The sequence below is a fragment of the Homarus americanus genome, unplaced genomic scaffold (genome assembly GCF_018991925.1).
Source record: "Homarus americanus isolate GMGI-L3 unplaced genomic scaffold, GMGI_Hamer_2.0 scaffold41807, whole genome shotgun sequence".
Classification (NCBI taxonomy): Eukaryota; Metazoa; Arthropoda; class Malacostraca; order Decapoda; family Nephropidae; genus Homarus; species Homarus americanus.
In genome coordinates, this window is record NW_024717057.1 from 104,670 (window position 1) to 131,501 (window position 26,832).

Here is a 26,832-nt window from a genome sequence, read left to right on the forward strand (position 1 = left end):
TGTTTAATATTCTGTTGTATTTAAAGTACAGTATATTAAGTTATTGGATGAATGAGAAAGATCATTTTGAGACTGGAACCTAACTGCACTGTAACTGCTTGGGTACTACAAGCCTTAATAAAAAATAAACCACATATTCTACTGTATGAGGAAAGAAGAAACAACTAATTGAAGAATAGTCTTTCTTTACAAATAAGACAGCAAAAAAAAGAAAAAGAAAAAGAAGAAGATATACAGTCCTAAAAACTTGCATAACCAGAAAAAGACAAGAGATACCTTACATAACCAGACTAAAACAAAAATTATTTATATTCATTCACTAACCTGCAACACATCCTGAGAGCAAGTAATAAGGTTTTCAATATCAGCAATACAGTGGTCTTCAACAGGTCTTCCATTCACTTCAAGAATTCGATCTCCAACATGCAGAGACATTAAGTCTGCTGCAGAATCCAACCTGAGATGTAAAGAATATTGTTTTTTATTATACATAATTTTCATGTTTTGGTCCCACATGCCTAAAAGCTATATATAGTATAATGCATATGGAATTGTATATAAATTACTGCTTAAAAGTGTTTAATTAACAGTCATGAGTGGGAGTGCCTACATGCAGTCTTAAAACCTTCTCATAATATTTTCCACACACACACACACACACTTCCCTCAGCCTTCATAGGGTAAGGACGTGTGTATTCGGCACTGCCCGCTCACGCGGCCGTGGTCTCTTGATCATGGAGACAGCTGCCAGCCCGGTGTGTCGGGCCCTCCCCTTCCCCATCTCCTCCTTCCCATCTGGATTTATCAACATCCTCACACCAACAGTACAGTGCAAAGATTGACCATTAACCCACAAGTGATATACAAAAGTGGCAATTTCAACTCGAAGGAAAAGCACAAAAACACAGCAATACTGATTGTGGCTGGATCTGACCTGACCTCACGGCTTCACCTGACCTAACCTGAAGGATGGAGCACACCTGCATTGCCCCAAGCTATTGTCCTGGCCACTTGGCCACACACCTGCCCAACCGCATCCAGTCCATACGAGCACGAACTGACTGCTACAAGAACAGCGCAGTCTCAACCTTTGTAAAAATCGTCAACACCTAATTATTATATATCATATTTGTATCACTTATGCTACTTGTACTTCATTAGTAAATCAAGAGAACCATTCCCCAATTATGTAATTGTATATTTTCAGCCTTCTGGCTGCCATGCTCTTTCAATAAACCGTTAATTATTATTATTATTATTATTACACCACTTCAACAACTTCAAGTCAACTTATCAACCTTAACTCTCACTTGTAAATGATGGGTGATATAGGTGTATCAAGCCTCACAACAAAATAAAACATCATCCTAGCAGATGCAAACCTTTTCCATGAACCAAACTATGGCAAGGTATATACAGTGTTGAATAGTGATGCTGCTAGAGTAAATTAAAGTAGTCACCACTGGAGATTGTCTCATTTTATTGCTTTCTTTAGCCTTCGAAAAACCCTATGTGCTAACATTAGTGTTCAGAGTAGCAGGGGTTACTAATTTAGCCGTGGTAGCTGTACTGTCATACCTTTGGAAAAAAGTAGTAAAGGCAGTCTTGGACATACATCTTAGAGGAATTCCAACCACTACTCACTACTTTCACAGTACAGTCTCTCCTCGACTTACAACAACCCAGACATATGACGGCCATGGTCGTATAAAATATTTTTCACATTACGTATTTTTGAGTCCCGACTTTAGTGATCGCGCTGTGTACTGACAAAATTTTTGTTTGTCGAGGAGAGATTGTCCTGTACTTTATTTTTGACAGTGCATTCCTTAGAAAATGCTACAACAACTTACTAGAAATCATTTACACTGACTCAGCAGTCTTTGAGCATGTGGATCCATGTACAATATGTGTGTGATTTGATCCCTATTCCATTTTTGGCAGCCAAATTGCCACTCCTTGGCATTTTTCACTAGCTCTTTGGCTTTTGCTCCGGACTTGTCTATATACTGTACTGTATGTAATAATTTCGGCATTTTTCTCACAATGTACTATTTTTTATGATAGTATGGACTATGTTACACACTAATGGTAAATATTCAAGTATTACTACTAGCCTCAGTATTGTCAGTGACAATTCATTAAAAGTCTATGATTGGAGGAAATCTTAAAAAATGCAAAAGAAAACGCGACATGTGTGGTTGCAATACCTCACAAAATTTGCGAGACAATGTGAGCTGTAAACATGACTGCAATTAATGTTTACAAGTTTGAATCAAACTAAAGTGAAGGAATTTAATGTCTCTGGATTTTCTTAGTATCTAACAGAGTGGTGGTCTAGTACATTGAGGCTTGGAAGAAGAGAAAGGTATCCCTCATGGTAAGAATTATGATTCTGAACTAATTAGATTTGATAATGCATAAACATTCACTTGATTTTTTGTAATATTCTGGAAAACTCACTTTGTGGGAGATGTTTCCCCTAAAAATCTCATGAAAGAAGACACTAAGGAATACTGAACAGTTATACCATATGAAATTTTAATATGATCTCCTTATAACTGGTCATTAAGCTTGTAAACATGATCTTCAAGGATGTGATCCTAGTCTGCTGTGTAACTGCTAAATGACTTAGTAATTTTCTAAATTCCTATATCCATATCTCATGGAAATTGATACACAGTATTGAATTATCATATTTCACAAATAAAAAGCGATCAGTGGAACCAAATGAAATTCTTTGAAAGATGAACCAGTTGATCTTTGAACTCTAACATATTACAAACATTTCCTGAATTTAACACGTGACACATTTTCTGATCAAGCTGCATATTTGTGTAAAGTTTCAAATGAGTTCCTTGACTTGTTCAGAAGCTATGTATTACATGCAAAATTACAACAAAACAGTCAAAGCAGCAAATATAACTTCCTAGCTTTTGAAAATGCAAATGTTCTCATAATACAAAATTATTTCCTATATTACAGTTAGGCCTCAAATAAACATAAACACTGTTGGTTTACAACTGACCATTTTGTTTATCACCTTACGAGTACTGTATTAACTTCATCACTATCAAATGCTGAGAATTAAGAACACAGTACTGTACTCACTGTACTCAACTAAAAAGTAAATAATGCTATATTTAAATAGTTATACTCAAAGGTGTACTGAAGATTACCATATCTTTCTTTGTATATTTTTGTTTGACAGTCTTAAGCCTGCACAATAAGTGTTAGCAAATCATTTTAAAACATTTCAACAACAATACAAATTTTGATTTTTTACTTTAAAACATAAATGTGATGCTGATGAATTTGCTAAAAATTCCTTTATTAGGGAAATGTACATGTTACACAAATTCTTTCAGCTTACTCGACTGAAACGGCAAATATCAATACAAGACATTAAAATGCTCCAATGACTTCTCATAAAATGTCACAGAAATCCGTACAAAGTTTAAATGATTAGAATGTCAACGGAGGATTAAGGCAGAGACAGCCCACATTGTTAACCCTTAGGCCCCGGGTGACGTTCCAGAACGTCCGCCTATTTTCCAGTCATTTTTTGTTTGTTTTGTTTTTGGAAATGTTGATTTTTTTCTCGATTTAACCACGCGTGCGGGGTACTGCCAGCAGCACCCTAACCCGGGGCTTAAGGGTTAAGAAAACTTCAATATTTAGTCTATAATACAACAAAACAGTAACATATTGAAAATTATTAACCCATTTAATAATCTCCAACAGAAGGAAACAGTCAAGACAAGAGCAAAATCGATATCACTTTGTAAATCAATCTTAAAATCAAGTATAGTAAGCAAGACAAACATTAATACAACAAGAAAAAAGAATGATACAAGAGAAAGTGTCAAAATTTAGAGCAAATTAGTTAAGGCACCATCAAGACATTGTCGAACAAACAAGATCCCTTCAAAGCTACCACAAATTTTTATTTCCAAAAAATGTCTACTGTATCAGGAAACATTATCATAAAGTAGCATAAGTGCTTCAATTCTGCAACACAAAGGGTGAGGCACTATAAAAATATCATCTGGAAAAAAAAAGATCGCTAATGAATAAAAAAGTTATAGCACAGTACTGTACTTCCAAAACTTTTATCAAAATGCATATCATCCCAGACCAATGCAGCACATTAGTTTAAATTAATTTTGCTTTTCATAACTGAAAATTGTCCTGAGAAAAAATTCATAGATGCAAAAATAAAACTAGATGAATATAATAAAATACAATATGTACAGTAAGTCCTCATTTAACGTTACCCCCGGCAACATTGTTTCGTTATAACATCGCTATTCTTTAGATACCCATGATTCCGACAAAGTCCCGACCAATTCGTTTTAACGTCATCACAACTACTTTGTATGGCGCATCGCCCTCTCTCATCTTGGCATGCTATGCTCTCTCGCGGAGCATCACAGCGTCCCCAGTCTTTGTTAGGCTTCCACAGCGTACGTGCATGTTTAAGCGTCTTTGCTCTAAATACTGTACTGTAACCATCCGAAATGGCTTCCAAGTGCCCATCAAGTGCTAGTGATGCTAGTGTTGTGAAGAAGCAACGTAAGACCATTAGCCTTGATATGAAAATGGAGGTTTTAAACCCTCCGGGTCTCAGTGACTCGCCACCCTCCTCTTCTCCACTACCCACTCGCTCCACCTCCGCCCATCAGTGAGTACAATACAAAATGATTTAGTTTATTCATTTTTTTGGATGTATAATATATACTATTTTCTCTAAAAATTCCATTGAATTTATGTATATGTAATGTACTTTATGGGGCAAAGGGAGGCTGGGGAACGAAACTAGCGTATTTTATCTATTTCTTACGGGGAAAATTGATTCCGTTCATGTTCTTTCCGTTAACGTTGTGTTTTTCAAGAACGTAACAATGACGTTAAGTGAGGACTTACTAATAGAAGGATAATCAAGTTTAAAGTAATATTTAGAATATCAGTTTTAAAACTAAACTTTTCTTTGGGGGGAATAAATCTGAGAATCTTTACCCAGACATAATAAAGCTCCTTGTATTTTGCCAAGACTTGTGGATGCCATATGTGAAGAAAAGTAGTTGATGAACTGTTGATATCAACTAGAAACAAAACACTTCTTTTATCTTTAGACATGTTCAGCTGCAGTCAAACAAAACATAAATACTAATAAATGCTGTCTTCTCATCTTCTCCATGTGTTTTAAAAACATGCCAATTCTCTGGAGCGCTTCTCAACACTCCGTCTACCACCTGGCAGACGGCAAAGCCCATAGCTGTTGCCACACAGTGAAGACCTCAAGTGATCACTGCCACCCACACTGTGATGTACTTACCTCCTTTTCCTCATTTTTACTTTGTTCCAATCATTATTTAGATACATCAAGGTATGTTTTGTAGGTGTGCATGTTACCAATATTTATCACAATACAAAAATAAATAAATATAGAACAGCATACCCTTAAAATTTCGCGGGGGTTTGGGTCTCAAAATAGCCGCGAATAGCCAAATCAGCAAATATCATTTGCTGACCAGGTGGAGGGGGGGAGACTGAGCATCCCATCCCTCCCCCTTCCTGAGCTGAGCACACATCCAACTTCCTTACTACAACATTATGTAAATTCACCATAATTCCCTTATGTTATTTAGGTTCATTTGGTAGGTGGTTAATATTTTGGGGGGAAAAATAATATGTAAATTAAAAAATAAATAAATAAAAAAAATCCCAAACTCAACCCCAGAGTTATTGTATGGCATTAAATTCCTGGTTCTTTGTTGATGTAGTGTGGTCACAACCAGCTGTGCACCTACCTGCATGTGTCCAAGTTGGTGCATTGGTGCAACTTACATGATGAGAAAGAAAGGAGCAGTTTATGTAATATAGAACTGCTTTTTGTACAATTTCTGTGTGTTACTGTATTTTTTTTAAGAATTATGCACAATATTATTTCTATTTAAATCAATTAAACTGTAATTTGCAATTTGATACTTCAGATTGTCATTTGATACCTAACCTGTGAATTATCAAGACTCCACTATATCTCCTAAAACTAATAACTCCACTTTGAAAACAAAAACAAAAATTAGTTTTCAAAGTGACATCAGCCCAGCAAATGATTGTAAACATATCAGTGTAATAAATCTGATACAGACTAAAGCACTGACGAGATATGTTCCCACAGATATAGAACCCATAAAGATGAGGATGGGGGAGCTTTCTTAAACCTACCTCAAACTTGCAATATTACCAAAACAGTACAATATACTCTTATCATTTGATTCCAATGTCTTTTCACTAATATCCAAAGTGAAATGGCTCAGGAATTTAAAAAATAATTCCAAGACAACGAAACCTAAATAATATGTGCATGTGAAACATATTAACACAAATGAGTAATGAGTAATTAAGTTTAGTGAATTAAAGGGTAAGTTCCAAATTATATTAGTGGTCATATGAACACTGATGTAGGTTGTACTATTCCTTGTAATGTTAGAAATCAACAAGGTTATAGTAATCATGACCGTGGACCTTTTAACTTAAAAATCTTTAGGCTCAATCAGATTCTGAACCTATACAGTTTGGTAAAGATGCAGTTACCTCCACATGAACGTCCCATGGCCTTGGTGTGTGTGGGGGCATATTTACGAGATGTGGTAATGCAGCGCCGTAGTCATGGCCATGAAACCATGGATAACCCTGTTTGCCAGTTCCCAGTAGTACAGTCCTAGTCACTCATTTGTGGCTACACAACAATGCTACATAACATGTATTAGAGAGTTCATTTTTCGGTTTGCCTCCTTTATTGCTTGTATCTTGTTGCAAACAGAGTAATTTCACTGCTTCATGTCCATTCATTCACCCCTGACTATGGCACTGCAGTGCCACAGGTCTTACCTGAGCCTTCACACACTATCAAGCTTGGTACGTTCATGTGGAGGTAATTGAGTTTTCCATTGGTATATAAGCATTGAACAAATGTAGTACAGTACACATATTGTACTGTATATACAATTACTATACTTACATGATACAATACTTATTTATTAATTAAAAAGTAGCAATAGGGGCATAGGAAAGAAAGATAAGTACATACAGTATATACAATTAAGTAACTACAAAACTAGTGTTAGGATAGTAATTTCATCTCTATCTCACAAATAACAAGTGGTTGCTGCTTTGTTATTACAGTGAATTTTAAAGGAACCAAGCCTTTCACATGTCCCTTTACACATGCCCTGTCCTTCACAATCTTGTGTACGATTGAGATAGTGAGACCAAGTTCACGTGAGAGCATGGCAATAGTTTTCCACCTTCATACTGCTGATTTACTTTCATTTACTGCTCTAGATCTATTACAAATAGGTTCTGTACACCTTACCGTCGCTTTGCTAGGAATACGTTCTGTGAAATCCCTGCATAACTTGAAATTGCATAAAGTGGTTTCTTAATCTTATGGCGAAAATGGGCATGTGTTCCACAACCATTTATGGAGCTCCCCTAACCTTAATTCTGGCACTTTTTCATAAAAAAGAAACACTAAATGTCAACAGTAATGCTATAAGAGTTGTGGAAAATTTATTACAATACTGTATTCAAATGTGTCTTAGAAAAAAGGAAAATATAATATAAAACTATAAAATAAGACAACTGGCAACATGCCATCTCACAGACCACCTCATCCCCTGTTTTTTCCAATCTTATATCTTACACAGAACGAATAATAGCAAAAAAAAATTCACAATAAGTGAATTGTGGGTAGAAGTAGAGTCCCTGCATAATTGCAAATTCACATATAGTGAGTCAGGTGTACTCTTAGTATCATTTTGCATGACAATCAAGGGCGATATACAAAAGAAAATTCAGGGAATTAGGGAAGAGTATCTGTTAAGTCAGAAATCTGTAACCCGAGGAGTTTCTGTAAACAGGTTAACAATATTCAGCATAATAACAAGCACACATTTGCTAGAGTTGTTCATTGGATCAAGTAAATTTTGATTAATTACAACTTTCTTTTAAATGCCGTTCACAAAAGAACATGCTTTTACATACTAATGTTTGTACTGTACATTCACATAAAGAAATGTCAGCAAATTCACACTAAACAGACACAGCATAGCAACAGTTATAAAATTTGTGATTATCCACATATCACACGGGTTATTGTGGGGTTATCAATACAGTACACTAAAAATTCACATTTCACATGACTGCCTTTTTGTGTAAGTGCTAACTAAATACAGTATCTACATCTTAAAGATGCCATATTATGAGCAAAGGCAAAGTTTGTAGTTTTACTTCCTCTGCTGTAAGTTAGCTTATCATTTTGAATGAGAAACTTCAAAACAATCAGCTGTAAATGATGGCAATTAGAAAAAAATATTACACCAATATTAGCTACACACATGGTAAGCACCATCTCCTACAAGAGCAACAAGCAAACATAAAAGCTTACAGTACATCAGTAATCTGAAAATACATATAACATTTTGAAGCATTTTTCTCAGCATGAAGATAAAATCCAAGTACATAGTCAAATAAATACAGGTATCCCTTGATATACAAATGGGTTAGGTTCCAAAAAACATTCATCAAGTGAATTTTTGTGTCTCGAATAACAGAACGGGAAAAACAGAGTTCGGCTCCCCAATGACAAAAAAACAAAAACAAAATCATACAAAAAAAATTAAAAAATCTATTCCTAAACAAGAAAAAACTACCTAACTAGTGATAAATAATACACAACTAATGTAATTTACTACCTAACACATGAATAACCTTAATAAAATACAATTTAGATGAAAATATGCAGCTAAAACTATTAAGCAAAAGTTAAATCAAAGTTTAACACAGCTGCCAGTGGCACAATTTGCATAGAAGCTGGTTGCTTCACATGTGGCCGCCCTCAAGCATTGCCATAGCAACACGGCCCGACCACCTCTGCCTACCCTTAGCAATGCTTCCATTCTCACACACAAAAAATCTTTATTCCCTTTATGTTTTGACCTTATGATAATTATTTTTTTACATTTTGTATGTAGGATTGTGTGTGCATTAACTAAATGAAAGTGCTGTAATATGAAAAGTTATATTTATACTGTATATCCAAAATTACAAGTTGAAAAATAACCGTAACTCCTACTTTAGCCTGATCGGGAGGGAGCTAGGGGGATGTGGCCGCCCCAGCTGACTCCTGGAGGCGTGCGATCAGAATTTTTGGGGGGAGCCAAATTCATATAAGCGGGGGAAGCTTTTGCAACATGAAAAAGAGGTAGTAATTTAGCCAAAAAAAAAAAAAACATATAAGTGAATTTTCGTACCTTGAACGTTCGTATAACGAGGGATGCCTGTACAACAAAATAAGACCACAGAATAAAAATCACCAAAAGAATAAAAGTTACCAAATGCATCCAGCACAACAAGCGCCATTCCATTAACTAGTGTAAAAACTTTCATACCGTATGTTCAACCCTAGAAGAGCTACGATCACATTCTGTACTATGATAATGCTCAGTAGATAACCTGTAAAAAAGAAAGGTTGGCTTGAGAAGTGTACATGCAAAGATACATTTACGTACAGCCATGGGTGCAAATAAGCCTGGTTTTCAGAATTGAGAAAAATACTCATCAGGGTGTTTCAGTAACTGTCCATGCATGCAGTACTTGAAAATGTTTATAGACAGGACCCTGTGGACTTTAGTTATTCAAATATTACTGAAAACTGGGTCCAATCTTATCCATAACATACCTCTGCAAAGCATGAAAATATGAACTACATGTCACTTTAAAACACTTGTGCATAAACCAGTACAGTATTACACAGCAATACACACTTCTGTTACTCTACACTACATCAACTTCATGCTACAAAAGGAAAATAAGTGTGTATAAAGCATCTGGATTAATATACTCACTGTTGTAACCTTTCTTTGAGTGATGGAACACTGAAACATAGGGATTATTGTTAGTAAACCCGTTTCATTATCAACAGTCTTAAGAAATTCTTGGCTCAACAAAACAATCCATTATCGAACTTGGTTACTGGGATGTCTATGACAGCAAGTTTTATTCTCAATACATGTCCTTTAGAGCTTTATTATCTAACCAGCAAAGAAGAAAATTAAGCAATATCTAAGAAACATTATAATAACTTCAATTAGTTATACTGTAGTGATTATTATCAATTCCCTATACTCATCTATTGGCTTAGAGAGGAAGAGAGAAATAGGTTAGTCAATAAATGCTACATACTGTATATTCATAATACAGTAGTACAGGTATAGTTAAAAAAAATAAATAAAATAATAAAAAAAAATATATATATTATATATATATATATATATATACTGTGTGTATATATATATATATATATATATATATATATATATATATATATATATATATATATATATATATATATATATATATATATATATATATATATATATATATATATATATATATATATATATAAACCAAGAACAAGTGCAACAAACTGTTAATAAACATTTTATATGTACCTGTACATATAACTATATAAAAGTACAATGGAGCCTAGAAATCAGGACTCAATATCCAGGACATCACTTAAGTGCAGTTCATTAAAATTTTACGAGATAGTTTAGTCATGTCTTTCAATCCCAAACACCACATGTCACAATAATCAGTGTTCTGGACAGCCCTGAATCATAGCATTACCAGGTAACTGGGAACATATCAGTTTAAATGATGGTACAGATATAGGTCTGTCGTCAAATGGGTGGGGGAAACATTACTATCAAAGACTGGACTGAGGTGACTACTGCCATACCTTGACAATGGTTATGACCATAGGATGGGGTAGGAGAGACTGACATCTGTACAATAATCAGGGACATGGTAAGTTACTAGGAGTCCAGATCAATCAGGGTAAAGCACAGTGGGCAGGGATATTTACTGGGAGACTGTATACTTAGTAAAGCCTTGGTAAGGTCACTGAACTCCAGATGGTAGTGAAGTGAGCACCACATGGTGCAAGGATAGTGCTCCTAAAGTGGTGTTGTGGTAGCAATTCAAAGCTTTTGATACAGAATCATGACTGCTGAAATGCTAAATGATTTATAGCAGGGGTGGGCAAAGCGCGGCCCGCGGGCCAAATTATTTCTGTGGCTCGCCACTGCATTTGGCAATCAGAAAAAAAATTCTTATTAATTACAGAAAGGACAATTTTGGAAGTTGGGTGGACATAGCAGCAATACTGGCTCGTCGCTGTTAACCTGTGGCCCGCGAAGTGTGCCACCATTCATGAAGTGGCTCTCCATCAAAAATAATTGCCCACCACTGATTTATAGCTTCCTTGTCCAGTACAGGTAAAACTCCGCTGTGCTTCATAACATCAGTTAAAGGAATGTAGACATCTTGCTCATTGATTGATGGTAATGCAATACATGAAAGTGAAATCCTGCAATTGCTAGTGAACCTAATCAAAGTGTAAAGTATAAAGTGCTCATGTCTAGCTATTCAAAGCTAGCTCTAAACTACTGCATGTGTTTTATAACCATATTCATAGGACATCACTCTTAAATGGACACTTGGCTGAAGTCCCACGAGTGTCCTGACTGCCGAGATTATACTGTAATATAAACACAACCTATCACAAAACATAACCATTGCTAAATGCCTGCACCAACCAAATGCTGGATGAATGTCTCCCCTTATGTGTCCACAATCTTCTGTCTCATCCCCACCACATTCAATGAGAACCTTCTTACTTCCTGATTTCATCTGCTCGTCCAATAGATGATTTTCTTGGTAATTTTCTGTCTCTTGGAATCAATTGAGGATCAAATACTGAACTGCTGTTCTTGCCTTGGTTTTCTCAATACCATTTCAGTTTCTTAGCCTTTCAAGTAATTTCTCATATTGTACTTTAGTTGGAGATATGACCAAATAATTTCAACCAATGTTCTGAAGAGTTATGCCTTGCAAAAATCTTTTTAAGTTTCACCGAGCTATTGTATTCAATCAACCTGTTTCACATTCATATACAGTGGGGTATGCTATAACGAACGTAATTGGTTCCAGAACCTCGTTCGTTATAGCATTCGTTCGTTATAGGATTAATCCGTTCCAGGCCCCCAAATACAACCGCTTAACACTGAAAAAATTCTGTGGAAAATGTAAAAAATACGGTACTTTATCTTACCTTAGTGTTATTCAGCATGCAGGTACCCCTAAACACTGGCACATCACTATCACTTCCACTGGGAGTCTTGGCTTTAAGGTCCTCAAACAATTGTTTAGCCTTCTCACAAATTATAGCTTCACTAATGTTACCACCTGCCATTTCTTTCTCCTTTATCCACACTAAGAGTAAATTTTCCATCTCTTCAATCACATTACACCTTGCTTTGCTAAGTCTAAAGATTCCCTTAGCCACTTGCACAGTTTTTAACTCCTCTTTATTCTTCAAAATCGTACATATAGTCGATTTAGCCATCCCATATTCATCACTAAGTTTCGCAATGCTTCTTCCATTCTCACGTTTCTTTATAATTTCTTTCTTAGTTTCAAGGGTTATTAGCTTTCTCACTCGCTTTGGACGACTCATTGTTACAATTGTATACTTGTATAACAAAATAGTTATACAAATAACGCGAATTTCCACATCAAAAGACGAAATTTCAACAATAACAGTGGTGCACTGGCTACACAATGAGACAAAGATGGCGCCTGACGCTCTTGTTGTGGGTCGCGGTACAACAATATTCATGTGCCAGGCGAAATAGTCCGGTATTCATCCGCGTTCGTTGTAGGAGTTGCGTTCGTTATAGCATTCTCAATTTTATAGGTAAAACCGTTCGTTATAGGAATATTCGTAGTAGGATCCGTTCGTTATAGCATACCCCACTGTAACAACATTGGTAGAACACACTAATCATATTATTTCCTTTTCAAGCTATAAGAGATGTTACTTTTCAATATAACAGTTAACTTCAAAGACTCTCCAGGTCATTTTATCTCCTATTGTAAATTTCCTTTGTTTATCTTCAGTAGACAATACAGTACCACCTATCTCAAGTACATATAAAGTAGAATCCCAGTTATCCAGCACCTATGGGGATTGAGAGGTGCTGGATAAAGTCAAATAAAATCAATCTTTATTATTAGATTGTTTCCATTCATAATTTCTTTCCATTTTTCTTGTTTATGTGATGATTTCACATATTTTGATTCCCTGTGAGTAAATTAGCATATTTTTTTATACAGCCTTTTAGATGATAGTTTAGGACTGTACATAATTATCAGATTATTAATTTATATTTCTTATTGCACAACTGATTTTTTTCACTCCAGTTTTAAATCTGCATACTGAAATGTAAACAGATATGGAGTACAGTATTGTGATTCTATGTGGATGCTTAGATCAATTTTAGGATTTCAGAAAACATTCAGTACAGCATGCCCTTCAAAGAAATGAATATTCCCTTATGTGTTTGCCCTTAAGAAAATTATATCTTTTACCTGCATTGTATATACAGTATATGTGTGTGGCTACACACACACACATATACCTGGTATACAGTACAGGTAAAAGAAATTATTGTCTCTAGAATGAATGGCTTCCTGTCCCGGCAGCAAAAATGCCAGCAACTTTAAAACTACCCTTAGACATTCTTGGGTACATCCAGGGTGTCATCCGCGAATAATCGAGGTACGCAAATTAAAATGCGCAAATTTTAAGGGCATGCTGTACTTTGATATTTCTACATGCTTTCTTGTCTCTTTCTATATTTGTCTTGAATCACCCTACATTATTTTTTCCCCTGGAGTTCTCTGTACTCCCTTAATCTATTCTACACAAAATTGGGAGGGGAGCAAGAATAATTAATAATGTAAACAGTCTATTACCTATAAAAATTCAAAATATATTTTTGAATTTCCAATGATATAAACTTGTTTAAATGTGCAAATTAGTATACACACACATGCGTGCAAGCATAAACAGTTACACACTGATGCATGCACAATAAAAATAAGCATATCAAAATGCAATTAACTATTTATCACAAATAATATAACAAACACAGAATTCAACAATTAAAAAAAATCTCTCTCTCTCTCTCTCTCTCTCTCTCTCTCTCAGCTGGCAAGGTAGGGTCACTACCTCCTGCACACACCTAAAAAACTAACTTGTGGCTTAACACCAATAACCTCACCTCACCTGGCCCACCCAACTGTACTCACCCACCCTTCAACCTATGTAGTAATTTTTCAATTACATTTCATGCCACATCATCTCTAACCGATGTCCTACAAGTGTTATTTACACACACACACACACAGAAAATCTTGTCTCACCCAGGCCTCAGCCCAATGGATGACATTTTTCACTGAATTTCACTCAATACATTATGTCATTTCTATTTTACTCTAAATGTGAAGGCTTTCCTAATTCATAGAGCACTAATTTTGGGGGGTTGGCAGTGTGTGTACTTTCAAGGTAGAAAACACAACTCCCCATTTCCCAAGAACAGTTAAAAAGCACAATATGTAATTCATACAATTTCAAGACATTTCTATATAGAACCTTGAAGTTTTGCAATGAAATGTTGAAAGAACAAAGTTACTGCAAGTGCAAAAATATAGAAATCATTCAATTTAAATAATTTATGTTGGCAAGACTAAAGCTTACAGCAAATATTCCTTCTGAACAAACCTCCTTGTAGCATTGGAAAGAATGAATCAATATACGAATCCAAGTGGCTAAAGAAAGTAAGAAACATAATCGTTTCATCGGCAAAACACATCAGTGTATATTTCAGGTACTCCAATGTAAACCAGTCTAAAATACCCCTGTACTGAGCTCTCAGCATTTTTGGTTAAAAGATAATTCTTATTGACATAATTTCATTCAAAATACATTAACAAAAAACAGCTTATAATTGGACAGATTTTTCCCTGAAAGAGCACCATTGGTCAGTCTTAAGAGATGCTTATTTGTAAGATAACAAACCGTACATAAAGGACTGTAAAATATCCCTTGTTTAAAATCTAAATCTAATACAAAAATGTAGTCTTACTCTGCAATGCGTAGACCTCTGTAATTACTGAGTCCTGCAAGAGGGAAGCCCTTTCTTGAGTCAACACTAAGCTTGATTCTACGCTGATTATCAGACTTGGCAGGTAACTCTGTAGTGAAACAGACTCATGAATAATGTTTATTTAAACAATTTCTTCTTCAATAAATAATATACCATGAACATACCATAAACTCTGCAGCACTTTAAGCAGGAGAACTTAACTGGATGTCACTCGAATAAGTTACTGTACAACAGAAAATATTTTTCATCACAACTGTTTTTCCTCAAATCAGTCAGTAACAGCAGAATACTCTGTAAGCTCAAAGCAGTATTAGAACAAAAACTTAAAATATTATCTACCACATGAAATTAAACATTTTTGAAAACTAAAAGTTCAATGTAGTATGTACGGTACACTAATGTACAGTTCCATTCAGAAGTTCGTTGTACACCCGCAGTGAAGGACACACCCTTTCTGAATGTCAGGTCACTCCACTGAACTTCCCACCAACACACAAGAGTGGAACTGACAATAGAACAGTTTGAGTCGAATGAAGACACATCAAAAAGAGATGGGAAGGATATTATCAAGTAATGAGAATACTGGCCAACTTTAAGGAATGTGTCCATTTGAGAGTAAAGTGCTGTCAACAGCGCTCCTATCAAATGGACATGAATCTGAGAGTAACTGTCAGATAATTCGTGCTACTGTCTGCGAGTTTGCTATTGTGTGGACTCATGCTAGCCCACAACTCTCACGGTAACTCTCAACTATACGAACTAAGTTCACGACAGAGTTATTGAAAGGTGATTTGGATTTGAATGGAAATTACATAAATATATCAATAGGTATAATTCAAATGTCAAGCGTACAGTCACTCTAAAAAGTCATGTTCAAGGCCAACAGATGATTTTTTTTTAGGTTGATTACCTCACTCGGGCACACGTCACTGACCCACATCGGGGCCTCGGGGGCAAAAATGTAATAATAATAATAATACAGGTAATAATAATAATAATAATGATGATAATAATAATAATAATAATAATAATAATAATAATAATAATAATAATAATAATAATAATAATAATAATAATAAAGAACCATAAATAAAAAAATAAAAAAATATCAAAATTAAGAAACAATATATGTTTGTTGTGTTGTCAACAGTACGAGAAACAACTGAGACCCTGCAATTGTGTGTAAATGAGGCAAAAAATAAGATCAGCAACAAGGAACTTGATCACAATTTTTGTGATGCCATGTGGCAGCAGGGTCTACCATTAGACAATACATTATGCTTCCAATATCTTCCCAAGCAGTAGTACCTCCCTGTTTGTGGGTGTATTTCACTTCTAATTAACTAGTATGGTTATTGGATTACTGACAGTGAATTAACAATGTATTAATTGAAGCAACTGATGTAAGTTATTTGAGTTTAACCACTTGAACACCAATACTATGTATTGACATTTGACAGGACTTTTGAGAGTGACTATTTTCTTTATTGTGACCATTACCCACTCGTGCACTGTAATGGCTTCCCTCATCCGTGTGCATCTCTTGAAAATTAATGGTCCAACCAATTTCACCAACACTTCTACCTGAACTGCTGACAAGCACGTAAAATTACAGAGTTGTTGAGTTTCTTTTAACTGTAATTCTCTCACAAGCCTATTATTAGTGCCCAATTCAACTCGTCATTCCACCCATTGCCTTAGACAACACTTTCTTTTCTGTTTTTGCTTTCTTTTTTTCTAGCATCAACATGATTATTACTGCAGCAGGAAACTTCCTGTCTTGTCTTCTAGCCATTGCTGCTGACTGAGAGTCACTATAGCGTGTAGCTCTAGTTCGGGTGGACACACCATTGAGTTACTGCCGGAAAAACTCTTGAAAGCTGAAATTGGCAGAAATTTGCTCTCGTATATATATATGATATGATAAGTTTGCCTGTGCTAAGAACTTCAACATAGACTACTGAAAGCACGTTGTAAGGTAATTTAGCCTATTGTAATTTGGTGAGCTTCATCTGCTGAAGGCACTGCACAGCTTTTCATTACTAATTGGTACATATTTACATTTCCATTGTTTACTGGCAATAAATGGTAAATGTTTTTCATGTCTAAAGCTAAAAGTTGCTCCTCGCCCTTCCCATCATGCACGGATTCAACCTAACGAAACTATTACCCATGTAGAGGTCGACCCCCAATTTTTTACGTAAAAATTTGGTCTTAAAAACTCGAACTACACACAAGTATATACGGTACTTCTTATAGTGTTCACTCGAAGCCAATTTCCCAATTGTGTTCTAATATTGGATTGAATACTCCTATCACAATGGTCTTCTTCTTCTCATAAGCAGGATATTAACACATCTTCATCATCCATCAGCAGTTATGTTGGCTAATATTCATATTAATATCCTTCGCACCTCTTTTTGACGAGTCTTCGTTCAAGTAAAACTGTTCCATTGTTAGTTCGACTCTGTATGTTGGTGGTAAGGTCGACATAGTGATCTGATGTCCAAGAAGGGTGTGACAGGTTATGTGCCCTTTACCGCAGGTATATAAAGAACTTCGGAACGGAACTGTACAAGCAAAAATGTATACAGTACCATATAGCTTCCACAACTCTCTGAAAAAACATTACTATTACCAATAAAATGAACCTTGGCCCTAATGTTTCCCTTATGACATAAACACAATGATGTATAATTAAATTAAGCCTGTGATTTTCCTTATTAAAAGAACTCGAAATTTTATTACCATGCAACTAGAAAAAGTCTACCTTATGAGGTTTTCCTAAAAAATATTCAAGGATATTTCCAATACCAGCAATGTGATGGTGATGATAATGACAATGGTATTCAATGCCAACAAGAGCTGCAGTGCACACTGTGGTGTTCCACATTAAACAAGCTAATACAGTAATACAGCTAGACCCCGACTTACGACTGCTTCGACTTACGACCGCCACAGTTGTGACCATTTTTTTTTTCAATTTTTTTTTCAAATGACGCACGCATTTTCTATACCGAAACGTTTCCAGTTAATGTAGTCTCCATGTATAATTAGAAAATTATGTGGGCCCCATGTGCATTCAGCTGACTACATTAAAGGTAAGTGCTGTCACACTGTATCCATTCCTCATTATTTATTACTTTCACTGTACTGTATCCATTCCTCATTATTTATTACTTTCACTGTATCCATTCCTCATTATTTATTACTTTCACTGTACTGTATCCATTCCTCATTATTTTTCACTGTACTTCATTATTTATTACTTACTGTACTGTATTTCATTGTAGATTTTTATTAAAAAAAAAAAAAAAAATTTTATCTATGTCGGACTTAAGACCATGTCGGACTTACGACCTGGATTTGGGTCCTTAACCCCGTCGTAAGTCGGGGTCTAGCTGTAGTTGTTTCACAAATGCAATGAAAAGTGGGTGCAGCAGATACCTAGACAGAGTTACATGGAAAGACACAGTCATTACCCCTGTTGATAATTCTGGATTAGTGAAAAAATTAAGGTGCTTAAGAAGTTACATACAGTGTTTAAAAAGAAAAGAAAAGTAAGGACACAAAACTCCCATTTTTAGTTAGTACCTTCATCAATGAAGAGTAACCCCCAACATTTGTCTGATGTCTAAAATTGTGCAATGCCTATTCTAGTCCTAGTTAGAACAGCTACAAAACTTTAGCAAAAATTGGATTAAAATTGTGAATGCCAACATGTGAACAACCAAAGAAATAAGTAGAAAACCAGAACCACACACAAAACACATCAATATATTAAGCAAATCTTTTGTTAAATAAAAAAAATGCAGAATAGTAGAGGGATAGGGAATTATAGGTATCTGGTATCATTATTGAGCAAATTGACACAACAGGGGAACATTTAATATCAATCTAGATAAACTTACCAATAAGCTGGATACTGTGAGGTTTCTTTGTATATGATGATGACTTGTTTAATGGTTGCATCTGTCTCTTATAACACAGTCCACTAAAACAAAAAGATAAATAATTGTTACTAAACAAAAATAACAATTCCATATAATGAATTATATCAGCATCAAATGCAAACAATTCATACACTGTACATGTTTAGGTAATCAATACAAGTACACCATACTGTAATTTCCAGATGGTTATACAGGTTGACAATCCCTTATCCGAAATCCTTGGGACCAGATGCATTTCGGTTTTTGGAATTTTTCGGTTTTCAGAATGGTTAGGTTTTTTTTTTTTTTTTTTTACAGGGATCAGCCCACCCGGGCACAGGTCACTGACCCACATTGGGCCTGGGGCTAAAATATACACACACACACACACATACACACACACACACACACACACACACACACACACACACACACACAAATAATAATTCAGAGGTCTGTAGGTCGTGTTTCTCACTTTTGATCTTTTTTTCATTCTTGTATTATCTTTATTATTATTATTATTATTATTATTATTTTATTATTACAGTATTATTGTTATTATTATTATTGTTATCATTCTTATTTTATTTTTGTGTATTTTTTATTAAAATTTTATTTACTATGAATAATTATTATTATTACTGTATTATCATTATTTATTATTACTATTATTATTATTATTATTATTATTATTACTATTACATTTTCACCCCCCAGGCCCCGATGTGGGTCAGTGACCCAGTGTAGGGTGCAGTTATCCCCCCCAAAAAAAAATAAATAAATAAAAAAAATTGCTCCAAAAAAATTTCGGTTTTCAGAGCTTTTCGGTTTTTGGAATTTCGGATAAAGGGTTGTCAACCTGTAGTATAAGTCAGTGTGTTAATCTATACTGTATATGTAGTATAAATATAGATACTTTGTATCTAAAAACTACTAAACCTAATCATTTACACTGTGTGATGTACTCAGTTGGTCATAATGCCTTGATTTTAAAACTGGTCGATCAAAAACATCCCAAAACCAATTTTTAAAACAGACCTTATAGTTATGCGAGTACTGTATTAAAGTACTGCATATAACTACTTATCTTAGGTAAAAGAATAAAGATACTGTACTCTAACTTTACATCAATGCAGTCAATGTTAACTGAACATATGTTAAGCATCCATTAATTTCCCATAGAAACCCATGTAATAAATTGAGATTTGCCCCCATTTTTTTTTTCTCTGAATTGCCTCTAATTATGACTAAATGGTGAAATGTAACCACACAAACTTGATACAGTGAACAAGTATAAAGTACAATAGGAATGTTGTCATGTACAGATGAGAGAAGAACAAAAAGGAAGAGTGTTATAGTTTAGGTGTGAAAATAGATATGATAAGGCATTTTGAAAAGCAAAAACGAACTATGAATATCACTAGAGCCCTAGGCTGAATGTTTAACATCATTTGTTTATTTTCATAGTTTTTCATCTGATCTTTCTTTTTTGTTAAAAAAAATCTCAAAAAGCTTCATCTGGGGTAAATCTTTACATTCTTGGCATTTAACATTTTTTCTGATGTTTTCATATTTTTTTCTTTTTCTTCCATTCTTTGTGAAAAAAAGTTCTAAGTTTTGTGTTTTAAGTGAAGTAATGTACTGAAAAGTACTCCTTTTGGGAGAAAAATTTCATTACTGGTGGGCCAGTCAGATGACCTGGTTGCTGCTATCTCCAGGCATCTTAACCTGTAACCCACAAACTTATGTTCACACATCACTTCTAAGTGTTCAACAAAAATACTTAAAAATACAAAAAGAAAATCATGTGTACAGTACTGTACTGTAAAAATATCCTAGAGTATATAACCACAACTAAACCATCTACAACTACAGTATGTGGCAAATAACAGTGGTGTTAGTGGGTGAGAGAAAAATCATTGCTAAAATATACATAATGCCCTATCTACAGTATTGTACATTGTTATGACAGATTAAACCAAACCCCATCAAAACCTAAAGTACTGTATTGAAGAATATCTAGGCAAATTTATGTTTACTATAAAAATTTCTTAAATGCAAGAGGCAGGAAGCAGTGGTATAAGCAGAAAAACTGCATCAAACACATCTGAGGCATCACATAATTCAGCCCATAAGAGCCCGCACCGATAGATATAAGAACAGCACCATCCCATCTATTGTTAAAATAATAAACAACTCCTGATTTATGTACTGTACAGGCCTGTAAATGTATTCAATGCATATTATATCATTATGTCTAAATCAAATGTAAGTCTGTATATTTTCAGCCACTGGCTGCAACTCTATTAATAAACCGTTTTTTATTATTATTATTATTATTATTATTATATACTGTACCACAGGAGCGTACAATACACACCAATGTGGCATTTTCAAGTTAAGTCTACCAAGCTGTTCCCCTGGCCTTCCCCATGTATTGAAGATGCCTGAATGGCTAATATATGCCTTTCTGGTACTGAGAATCCCATTTGTTCTAATGAGTAGCAGTATCAAACTGGGAACACAGGAGTTAAGTCTGGGCATTCCAGAGAGCAGTACCAGTCACAACACAATCAACCAGACAAGAGTCCATGTACTGCCACAACCCCTAGCTCAGCCATTCAAGCAGCAACTGGAGACACTATTCCCATCAGGTTGCACTCATACTACAGTATCTGTATATCCTTCACAACAGTGAATGTGTAATATTATCGACAACCAGAGATCATCCCAAGTGTAAGACTCTTGCGATAATCTTAGCCCAGATGATCCCATCTTGTTTACTGAAGATACACCAGATGTATTTCAAACCCTTCACCACAACTGGGAATCATCTTTAGCAAGAGTGAGTATCCAATGACACATTTATGTTGATTTTGCAAAAACTTTTATGCTGTACCTGTATTGAATTTAGGATGAGGGAGGAGTCGTTTTTTTATTTTTTTTAATGAAATTATGCAAATTTTAGCCTTTTTCAAGTAAAGAAACAAATTATATATGTTAAAAAGAATAAATAAAAACTGTTACTATATGCATATCACTATTGTTGCGTACAAGGTGGTAAATAATTTAAACATTTAAATGCAATCATCTGGAAATTTAATTTTTATGCAAATGCCCCTATGGTATGCACTGCCTCCTTTGATGTCTAGATCAAGGAATTTATGTATAAGTTAGCCTGCCGATGTTATTGTAATGTAAGTAGACCTTAGCATTCAAAAACTGAAAATATCTAAAACTGAAATGCAACTGGAATGCCATATCTCTGGACAAAGACTGCTAGACCTGTAACATACCAGAACCCAGCAGTCCTCATATGATCTGTATCATACATTGAAACTGGCTTTTTGAGGTATAAAATATACATAAAGTGCCATACATACTCTGATGTCTAAAAACAGTCCTATATTTATTAACATCGTATTTGTGAAATAACGTATACCCCTGTATCTGTAGTACAGTACAACATATAATAACTTTCTGTCCTATATCCTAAATAGTTGTATAATATTCACTGTAGCTATTCTACCACAATGAATCTCAAAGGAAACAACATAAATTTCAAATATTGGTAAAAAATATATATTTAAACCATGAATTTTTTCATTCTGATTTAAATCACATGATTTAAATCATAACAACCCTGTGTGGAACATTCTCATGGAAGCATTTTAACTTGGCTTACCAGTATAACTTAGATCTCTCAACAAGAGCATATGACTCGCCATCACCAATAAACGCAGAGCATGATGTACAGATGAAACATTCTGGGTGGAACTTGTGGTCTCCTGCCACCATGACTGGACCAGTGATAATCTGCCAACAAAAAGAAATAAAAATAAGAAAAATTTAACCAAGATACTGTATCTCATTTTATGGCCTAAGGATTATCCTCAAGTATCTTGCATGATATACTGTACAGTAGGGTCGGGATATATAGAGACTTTACAAAAAAAAAATTTATATCGTGGCTACCAAAATTATCGACATTTTCCTTTATATATAGTGATAATTTTTTTTTTTTCACGAGGGAAATCAGGGCAGGAAATATTTCAAATTTATCACCACTACTACCAAAATAATCGAAATTTTACAATACAGTATATAGTGATAAATTTATTTACAGTAGACTCACAACTTACGTGGGGTTATGTTCCTGGGACCTCACATAAAGCCAAAAACCATATAAAGTCAGACACTCTCCTAAAAATCCCCTAAATGGCTCCAAAATACGAGTTGAAATTTTTTTGCCTCTTCTGCAAAATATATGATGAAAACTTTAAGCCTAAAACGACAAATAATCTTGCCAAAACTGGAGGGGGGAGGTGATTTATTATGACAGCTGGGCCGGAGAACAGACAAAGGTTACCTAGTGTGGTATTTATTTATCTGTTATAAAGGGGAAGTTTACCCTTTTCTCTCATAAAATATCAATGAATTGACTTAAGAGAATACAGTATAATTAATATTGCTGGAATTCTTGTAAGAGTGATTAATTTGAATATAAACATGCTATAGTTCGCAATAGACATAAAAATTTTAGTACCGGTACTAATTAATACATTTTAGTTTAAGGACTAAAATCTTTATTTCTTGTGCAAAATATATGATGTATTTAATAAAATTATTTGCTTTCTTGCAAGGATTCCAGCAATGTAATTTATATTCTGCAAACTTTAGACTGTGCCATTTTATGTAAAGTTTAGTCACTTTATTGGCCTCCAGAACCTAACCTATTTTCCCATTGATTACATATAATTATATATCGCGATTTAGTATATGGCAAACATCCTTGAACCCTATCTCACGATATATCCCGAACCTACTGTACAGTATCTGTCAGAATACCCTGACAGAACCTTCACTTTTTGGAGGACTGCCTGTATTCTTGAGGCAAGTACAATAAACTGTTCATCTGCATCAGTGCAAGACTGCTCCATGACTAAATGCCTAACCGAATCAGAGTTTGAGATCCATACTCCCGACCTCAGTTCTGTGGTTGCTTCACAAGCCAGTAAGCTTAAAGGTACATTCAGCAAAAAAGGTATCTCACCTTTTCAGTGTTATACAATATGACACACTGGACTCAGAATTCTGACAAATGCTCTTGAGTTATGCTGTATGTTGGTAACCCTGCATTCCATATGTCGAGTTGCCAGTTAGTATTTATCTTCTGTTTTCTATAAGGTGTTTAATTGTCAGTGTGCACAATTTGTTTCACATAATACAAATAAAGCAGTGAGCATGATTTATTACCATATGTTATAATAGAGGTTTTGTAAGCTCATTTCATAACATACGTACAGTATTTAATTCTTTACAGCAACTCATCCTCTGATGTGATATACTGTATGGCTCATAAAAGGTAGCTATTTATATTGTTCTTCCTCTTAAATGAGATCTTAATGTTTTATCCAATAGTGTTACTCTAAACAAAACACTTCTCATAAGACTGAGGATTACGGGAACCTCGCTTCATCTCATAATATGTGATTTTCCTAGATGACAACTCATTTCCTATAGCAGAAGACATTTCGTAAGTGGGTAATAAAACCTAGTACAGGGTAATGTTTATAATTTAAGTGTCTGTTTTTCGTTAAGGTACATAATATACAGGATATACCGTATTAGTTCCACACAATGCATCACACATCAGAAAAAACCAACCCTACCAATAGTCATTTTGAAGGCCATCAGACCAGGGATGAAGATCCTCCTTTTGCTGACTGTACATCAAACTGTACCCAGAAATAGCTCTCTTGATTCAAACCCCCTGGTCATTACCTCAAGTGCCAGACCACAACCTCCACGTCTACCTACTAAGGAAACCATTCAAGTACGAGTCACTTGATTCTTCACTGCAGCCATAAACTGAGTTCTTAAAGTTTGACCCTTCATTCTACCGGAGAATGAATAAGGCAGTCTTGTGCCCAGGAACAATTTTTTTTCCCTTCAAATGTAAAGAGAATTAATCACAGGTACAGGTACTCCTCGACTTACGACCTACTCGAGTTACGACCACCCGGGCATACAACTGCCGCAGTCGTATAAATATTTTTCAAATTACGTATTTTCGAGTCCCAACGTTAGTGATCACGCTGTGTACTGACAAGATTTTCGTTTGTAATTCATTTTAAAATGGCTGGCAAGCTTAAAAGTGAGAGTTTTGTGGTTCTGAGAAGAAAAAGAGACACTCATTTTAGATTTTCTATGTATTATTCAAGCATTTTCGACTTACAACTTGGATTTGGGTCCCTAACCCCGTCGTAAGTCGGGGAGGAGCTGTATTTATGGGGGCACGAGGCTTGAATAGAGCGGAGCGTGACAATTGAGGCAGCACACATGAATGCCAGATGTGTGAAAGCGCCCGGCAACACGAACTGCTTGGTGACTCGGCGTACATTTATACTGAGCACTAGAACCAAGCAGCCGAAAGAGTAAAAGAGACCGAGGAAAATTTCATTTTTTCCATGTTAAAACCCGAAGCAGCTAAAAAAATTGTTTATATGGGTGCGAAGTCTAGGCTAAAAATTACCGCACAGTAGCTTCGGTGTTCTCAAGTAGTCGAGTCGAAAATGCCCCATCCTCTGGAATTTTCCACCTTACAATATAGACAGATAATACACATTCCCGCCCAACCCAAAATTTCGGCCAAACCAGACAGGCTTCTCCCCACCCATTAGTCCAGATTAGAGGAAGTTTACTGTATACTGTAATTTATCAAAAATATTGTACACTGATAATTACCTCAGAACACATCTCCATCTATAAATGAGACCAACTTGAAATATATTTTCAGAACATGAATTAACAGCTGTACCTTCATTATACTGCATGTTTATATTTAACTCCTATTTATTAGATTCAGAAAGACTATCACCTTTGTTACATATATGCTGTACAGTCAAAGAAATGTACCCAGTAATTCTTTATCACATTTTTTTAATCACTGCCTTTCTCAGGCCTATTAAAAAGTTACTGAGCCCAACTCACCTGGCCACAATCTTGGCAGGCCTCTCCATACTTCTTCCAATAATCATTTTTACAAAAGAGTAGACCATCCTTTTCAAAGTACCAGCTGCTTAGGGTTACATCACAGGCACTACACCTGCAACACAGAAGGAAAGGTTCAATCTCAAGGAAGCAAACTAAATGCACACTATTTCTCAAAAGATTAGGAAAATATAAGCTATTTCATAAGAATTAATCTGAAAACACACTGCAGTATTTCACAAAAGGTGAACTAAATCCAAACTATTTCATTCTGGCAAGAGAAATACACATTAATATATAATTTGTTTAGCTTCACACACACACACACTACAGTACCCCTGAATGAATAAATATCAAGTCATCACCTATTCAGTACTTTTTTTTACAGGATTAGTCCACCAGGGCACAGGTCAATGACCCAATCAGATTGATATATCACAAATAAATTGAAAAGAATAGAATTTTGATGAATTAACTGTGTTTTACACTTCAAGAATAAGAACACAATTCATACCTAAAACAATCTGTATGCCAGTCTTGCCCTAGAGCTGAGAAGAACTCATCTTCATCGATGATGTTCATGCATCCTGCACATTCAGTTGTCTCCTCTTGACTCTCATCTGAAATGGAAAATTTAGTAAAGTTAATTTCAATAATTATGGAGAAGGGTAAATAAAAAAAAATATATATACGTATACATATCCACAATTTATGTACCAACAAGCTATAGCCTGACGAAACCCAGCAGTCAAAACGCATCAGTTGTAAAAGGTAGTTGAATAAACTCTTCAATACTTACTGATATCCAGAGATAATAAGACTTT

General features: G+C 35.0%; 1 protein-coding gene across 3 annotated transcripts in view; it reads right to left on the reverse strand.

Moving 5' to 3' along the window:
• The window catches only part of LOC121858790 (LIM domain kinase 1-like), an 89,868-nt gene that overhangs the window by 61,251 nt on the left and 1,785 nt on the right, over positions 1-26,832 (reverse strand). For 2 of the 3 annotated variants that reach the window (XR_006087511.1, XM_042355425.1), the window contains exons 2-8: positions 26,523-26,628; positions 26,009-26,123; positions 22,701-22,831; positions 18,995-19,077; positions 15,063-15,171; positions 9,915-9,944; positions 325-457 (exon numbers count right to left, since the gene is read on the reverse strand). Coding sequence is in view for 2 of the 3 variants with exons in the window: in XM_042355425.1 (XP_042211359.1) it covers positions 325-457; positions 9,915-9,944; positions 15,063-15,171; positions 18,995-19,077; positions 22,701-22,831; positions 26,009-26,123; positions 26,523-26,628 (707 nt within the window). In the remaining variant the exon portion in view is untranslated. The remainder of the gene's footprint in view (positions 1-324; positions 458-9,914; positions 9,945-15,062; positions 15,172-18,994; positions 19,078-22,700; positions 22,832-26,008; positions 26,124-26,522; positions 26,629-26,832) is intronic. The other variant, XM_042355426.1, reaches the window with a different exon arrangement.